A 6,216-nucleotide genomic window follows, 5' to 3' on the forward strand; every position below is an offset into this window, starting at 1 on the left:
CTCTACTGGCTCCCCGGGGCTCTACTGGCTCCCCCAGGTCGTATCTTGTACCCCGGGGCTCTACTGGCTCCCCGGGGCTCTTCTGGCTCCCCCAGGTCGTGTCTTTTACCCCGGGGCACTACTGGCTCCCCCAGGTCGTGTCTTTTACCCCGGGGCTCTACTGGCTCCCCCAGCTGGAGGCAGCAGGGACGAAGATGCCGGGGGGGGGTTGCTGACTGTCGGAGTGTCCCACTCCCAGCGTCTGTCCCTGCATTTGGGCCATGGCACCATCTGCAGATGGAGGTGCTATTTGGGGACGGAGACAGGGGACGCGGCTTTCGAGTGATTGCTCTGACACCTCTGAGCTGGGGGAGGTGATATTTTCCACCTGCAGTCATGAGTCACATTTGTCAGCGTCGTTATCTGAGCGTCTGTTCGCCGCAGTGCGCCTGCTCGCCACGCGCTGTCTGTGCTCCATGCGTCTGAGAAAACTAGGACGCGCTGTCTGCAAAGGGGGCAGCTCTAATTATGTCGGGCTGGGCTCCCCGAAACGTCCGAACCCTCCAACGGCCCTTCTGCCCCCTCATGAGCAGCACGTGCACGTGGGCAGCACGACCTTGGTGTCCTGGCTAGGAGACATTTTTGAGGCGTCCTAATCTTCATTAAACCCAACTGTTGGTTTCAAAATGACAAATGCATCATAAACACCCAACTCGTGTTGTTCTGAAGGCCTCGTCCAACCTGCTGGGTTTAGGCTCATAGATTGGGTAGAATCGGATCAAACAGGGGGAGAGTACAGATCTATCTTCATACGCTTTTAAAAAACTCTACATTTAGCCAACAAACAACAACTCTTTTGGTATTTTCCATTCATGATCCCATACGTGACGCCTCTGTAGGGTGATACATTGAACAACATTGGACCCAGTCAAACCCAAACGTGGTCTCACTCAGGGCTGGAAATGTTGCTCAGAGGCTTTAGAGCTAAAATTTGTTCTCAGCACTGCAGATGTTTCACTGCAGAAACAACATGACTGCATAGATGCATGAAGGGCATTATTACAGTAATTAAAGCGCTTGGCCTGCAGCTGGACAGGATGTTATGGCTCATAAGATGACTTTTGTTATGAATCGGCTCTTAAACCCCCACTGGGTCTGAGGACCAGGTCCGTGTGCTGCAGGCCTTGCAGACGCAGCCCCCTCCGTTCATGCTTTGTGTCCCCAATCTTTCCAGGATGCGTGCGGTGACGCCGAGGCTGCGGCGCTGACGGAGCACTGCGAGCTCATCGGACACAGACTAACGACTTTAGAAGATGAGCTGCACACGGCCTTGTTGACTCAGGATCACACTCTCACTCATATCCTTTCACACTCGCTGAAGCTGAACCAGCACATGAATAAACTGGATGCTACCTGTGGTCTGTGTGTGTGAGTGAGTGTGTGGGTGAGTGAGTGTGTGTGTGGGTGAGTGTGTGTGAGTGAGTGTGTGTGTGGGTGAGTGTGTGTGAGTGTGTGACTGTGTCTGCCTCTCGGCTGACAGATGTTCTCTGACTTTTCCTTTTGGGAGAAAACAGCAAAATCAACCTGTTTTTTCCGCTATTGGAGGAAATCAAAGATAAACAGCCGGATCTAAAGATTAGTCTTGACGGGGAGACATGCCAACCGGAGGATGAGAGGGTAGAAGCTCACGCAGGGTTAGAAGGTCCTGAATGTGACTGCCAGTCACCAGGGGCTGAGATTAAACTGCCACGACAGGGGCATCAGCGTGGCAGACACAGGAATGTGGCTCCATTGTCATATATTAACGTCACTCCTCCCGCTGACACTCCTCCTCCTCTCCTCCTCTCCTCCTGTCCTCCTCCTCCTCTCCTCCTCTCCTCCTCCTCTCCTCCTGTCCTCCTCTCCTCCTCCTCTCCTCCTCTCCTCCTGTCCTCCTCTCCTCCTCTCCTCCTCCTCTCCTCTCCTCCTGTCCTCCTCTCCTCTCCTCCTCTCCTCCTCCTCTCCTCCTGTCCTCCTCTCCTCCTCTCCTCTCCTCCCCTCCTCCTCCTCATCCTCCCCTCCTCCTCCCCTCCTCCTCATCCTCCTCCTCTCCTCTCCTCCTCTCCTCCCTCCTCCCTCCTCTCCTCCTCTCCTCCTCTCCTCCTCATCCTCCTCTCCTCCTCTGCCCACATCCACCTGCTGCTATCTGGCTCGGAGGAAATTACAATATGATAATGACTGGAATGAAAGTGTTGGAGCTGATTACAGGTCACAATCCACCATTTTCTGTGCTAATTAGGAAGCTGATTGGAAATAGATTAGTGCGCTTTTCTCTGCTGTCGTGCTGAGGAACTAAGACGTATCTAAATTGTGGGATTTTCCACATAATGTGTGCTTGTCCTTCTCTCCCAGGGTATCAGGCGTCCCCACCTGATACCCTGGCGCTATCACATCTGAGGGGTCCAGGCCCCCGCCGTGGCCCCCGCCGTGGCCCCCGCCGTGGCCCCCGCCGTGGCCCCCGCCGTGGCCCCCGCCGTGGCCCCGGGGGTCAGCGCAGGTTCCTGCCCCTCTGTGTGTTTGTCCTTGCACGTCCTCGGTTCCACTGAGGCAGGAGCACGGACACTCGAGGACACGGGAGAAGCACAGCAGCTTTGTTGCAGGAGCAGATTGTGCGACAGCGTTGCCGTAGTGACAGTGAAATCAAGCTTCTTCTCTCTGAGAGTCCTAATTGAAACCTTGAAGGAGGCAGACAGAGCAGAGGACAGGGAACGTGAGACGGGATGGCGAGTCGGGTTACTCCTCCGAAATGTTTGATCTGATTCCTTTTGGTGTCGCATTAGAAGATTCTCCTGCAATATTCATGAAAAACGCTTTAACGGAGGCTTAATTATGAATGAGGACAGTTTAGTGTCCGTTCGGAGAGTCGAACCAGCCGCCGGGCCCCATCTGCCGTCAGCCCGGCCACTTTAGCCGGACACCCACACCATGAAGCAGGTTAAACAACAACACCCCCCACGGCGCCCGTGTGGATCCGGTTTCAGTGGCGTTTGTGAATAATTTAGCAGCCCCGCCTGTTTGCTCCGTCCCCTCGCTGCCTCCCAGTCCTGAGGACAAGATGAGCTCATGAATAGTGAATGTGTGGTGGGGGGGCTGTGTGATGGGTGCAGATCGATGATGACCTGGGGGAGCCAGTAGAGCCCCGTAAACCTGATGAAGCATCAGGTTTACGTTTGAGCGGATTTCTTTATGTCGTTGTCCTTAACTCTCTCTGCACAGTCTCTGGAGGAGGAAGTTCAGGCGGTCAAAGCCACTTTACAGACGATGCTCAGTCAGCTCGAAGAGGAGGAAGAGGAGGAAGAGGAGGAGCTACAAGACGACGACCTCATGATGAACAGAAGTGAGGAAGAGGAGGACGAGGACCAGTACTTTAGCGACAGCTGGGATATCTGAAATGGAAAACCACTCAGCGGCTCTCTGGGAGGCGAACCTGGGCCCCGCGGCAAGGATGGTCTCCTTTACTGTAAAGTCTCACCCAGGGGGCCTTAGGGGGGCCCCAGGGGGCCTTAGGGGGGCCCCAGGGGGCCTCTTGGTTACTGCTGTAGGTCACATGACAGCCTCTGTGTGACGCTTCATCCATCTGTGGGAAAAAGAAATGAACATTCCATTTGAAAGCACATATTAATGCACAAGGGCTGTGAATGTCTCCAGCCTTTTACCAGGAGAAAGTGTCCACCAATATGGATTTAAGGTTTTTATATCGTTTTATACTAATATTGATCAGTGAGCTTTTTGGCCAATCATCAGCTGGATTTCACCATCATTTCACCTTTTTAATGATCAAAAAACAAATGTGGAAAAAGCTTCCAGCTAAATGGGAAACCTTATTCTGGGGGATTCGATGACTGCAGCCAACCACCAGGAGGCAGCAGCGCTGCTTAGTGAGCGGGTGACAGACTTCACCTGGTTAGTCTCAGGACCAGGAGATGACCTGAACGTCCATAACGGGTCACCTGGTTAGTCTCAGGACCAGGAGATGACCTGAACGTCCATAACGGGTCACCTGGTTAGTCCTGGTGTAACGTGGGAAACTAATGTTGTGGTGCTATGAATTGTGGGCAGTTGTTGGTTGTCTGTATTCTAAGTGTGTCGCAGTCGTAAACACATCGCTGTGTTGTTGCCTCTTGGTGTCGCTTTTTTTGATTTACTGAAACTTCATGTTTATTTTATTTATTGTTGACACAAATTACAGCACGAAGCCTCCAGCCTCCTTTTGTCCACTGCTCTTTTCTTCTGTTGTTGAGCTACAGTTGCCTCTTTTACCCCCAATGGAGGAGGTGCAGTGTCTGTCTGTCTGTCTGTCTGTCTTCTGTCCTGTCTGTCTGTCTGTCTCGTCTGTCCTGCCTGAACTGACTGTCTGTCTGTCTGTCTGTCTGCCTGTCTGTCTGTCTGTGTGTCTGTCTGACTGTCTGCCTGTCTGTCTGCCTGTCTGTGTGTCTGTCCTACTGTCTGTCTGTCTGTCTGCCTGTCTGTCTGTCTGTCTGCCTGTCTGCCTGTTCTGTCTGTCTGCCTGACTGTCTGTCTGTCTGTCTGCCTGACTGTCTGTCTGTCTGCCTGCCTGTCCTGCCTGTCTGTCTGACTGTGTGTCTGTCTGACTGTCTGCCTGTCTGTCCTGTCTGTCTGTCTGTCTGCCGGTCTGTCTGTCTGCCTGTCTGCCTGTCTGTCTGCCTGACTGTCTGTCTGCTGTCTGTCTGCCTGTCTGTCCTGTCTGCCTGCCTGTCTGCCTGTCTGTCTGTCTGCCTGCCTGTCTGTCTGCCTGTCTGTGTGTCTGTCTGTCCGCTGAGTCTTTCACCTGTAGATGTTTCCTCTCACCTGTGCAGTTGTGCAGGTTCCACCGGTCACCTGTAGATGTTCCTCTCACCTGTGCAGTTGTGCAGGTTCCACCAGTCACCTGTAGATGTTCCTCTCACCTGTGCAGTTGTGCAGGTTCCACCGGTCACCTGTAGATGTTCCTCTCACCTGTGCAGTTGTGCAGGTTCCACCAGTCACCTTTAGATGTTCCTCTCACCTGTCTGTTTTGCAGGTTGTCACCTTTAGATGTTCCTCTCACCTGTCTTTCACCTGTCATCTTTTCTGCAGCATTATTGGACTTTTGCCATCATTTGATTCCAAGTTTCTTCAGCTGAAGAGAACAAAATAGTTGGAGTGAATAAAATTCAGTGAACGGGAAACGTACGTATGTCCTCACAAGGGTGAACAGGTGTGAACAGGTAAACAGGAAATGATCAAAAGTCAGGTAAACAGCATCGTTAAGAAGAGGATTCCTCAAGTGATGTTATGTCAAAACTAATCTAGTAACTAATAGTTTAGAATCACTTTATACTCAAGATCAAGACTCACGACCAGGTCGACCTTGGTGGTGGAGCAGAACGATCTCGGGATCTCGGGATCTCGGGAGAGATGCTTCCAAACACGCGGTCCCTCCAGGGATCTCCTCCAGGTGCTCGTGTAGAGGAGCACCTCCTCCTCCACAGACGGGTCGACCTTCAAAACGTCCTCGTCCCCAGAAGTGTCGGAGGAGAGTCGAACAGATCATTTTCTCTCTCAGGTAGCAGCAGGAGACGGGTCGATGGTCCTGAAGGATGGTTTTAGTGGGGGGGGGGGGGGTGGTAACGGGAGGGGGGGGGGGCGTACGGGAAGGGGGGGGGGGGCGTAACGTGAGGGGGGGGTGGGGGGGTGGGTGCTAACGGGGGGGGTGGCTGTTAGCCATCGGGCTTCTGGTCTCTTCTCAAGCTGTCAGGATAGTTGGAGGTTCTGTCCCGAGCAGGGACGGTGGTGCGCTGAGGGCGTCACTGTGGGCGCCTGCCTGTCGGGTCCTCCTGGACCACAAAACACAAAGCTTGAAGTTCTTCCGACGTGGACAGCAGTCAGGGACAGCTGAGAACCGGTACCAGAGGAATGAACCTCCCAGAAGCTGCCACATGGTTCCTCTGGGCCCGGAGCATCTTGGCTCTGGACCAGGAGCATCTTGGTTCTGGACCCGGAAGCATCTTGGCTCTGGACCAGGGAGCATCTTGGATCTGGGCCCGGGAGCATCTTGGTTCTGGACCCGGGAGCATCTTAATTCTGGACCCGGGAGCATCTTGGATCTGGGCCCGGGAGCATCTTATCTGGGCCTGGAGCATCTTGGTCTGGACCCGGAGCATCTTGGTTCTGGACCCGGGAGCATCTTGGTTCTGGACCCGGGAGCATCTTAATTCT

At 53.6% G+C, this 6,216-nt stretch overlaps 2 protein-coding genes and 1 long non-coding RNA gene across 4 annotated transcripts in view; 2 read left to right on the forward strand and 1 right to left on the reverse strand.

Moving 5' to 3' along the window:
* The window catches only part of LOC115249667 (uncharacterized), a 2,344-nt gene extending 1,144 nt beyond the window's left edge, over window positions 1–1,200 (forward strand). Inside the window, exon 2 of the mRNA XM_029835721.1 lies at window positions 135–1,200. Coding sequence (XP_029691581.1) covers window positions 135–215 — 81 coding nt within the window. The 3' untranslated portion in view covers window positions 216–1,200. The remainder of the gene's footprint in view (window positions 1–134) is intronic.
* Window positions 1–4,225, forward strand: part of disc1 (DISC1 scaffold protein) — a 27,819-nt gene extending 23,594 nt beyond the window's left edge. The window contains exons 13-14 of one of the 2 annotated variants that reach the window (XM_029834596.1): window positions 1,214–1,337; window positions 3,233–4,225. In XM_029834596.1, the coding sequence (XP_029690456.1) occupies window positions 1,214–1,337; window positions 3,233–3,408 (300 nt within the window). In that variant the 3' untranslated portion in view covers window positions 3,409–4,225. 2 annotated transcript variants of the gene reach the window in all.
* Window positions 4,226–4,754: 529 nt separating this feature from the next.
* On the reverse strand, window positions 4,755–5,184 carry LOC115249583 (uncharacterized). Its single transcript, XR_003888258.1, has 3 exons — window positions 5,066–5,184; window positions 4,858–5,023; window positions 4,755–4,807 (listed from the first exon to the last, which is right to left on the reverse strand). It is a non-coding gene; the product is annotated as an uncharacterized lncRNA (long non-coding RNA).
* Between the last annotated feature and the right edge of the window lie 1,032 nt (window positions 5,185–6,216).

This window comes from Takifugu rubripes, chromosome 4 (genome assembly GCF_901000725.2).
Source record: "Takifugu rubripes chromosome 4, fTakRub1.2, whole genome shotgun sequence".
Taxonomy (NCBI): domain Eukaryota; kingdom Metazoa; phylum Chordata; class Actinopteri; order Tetraodontiformes; family Tetraodontidae; genus Takifugu; species Takifugu rubripes.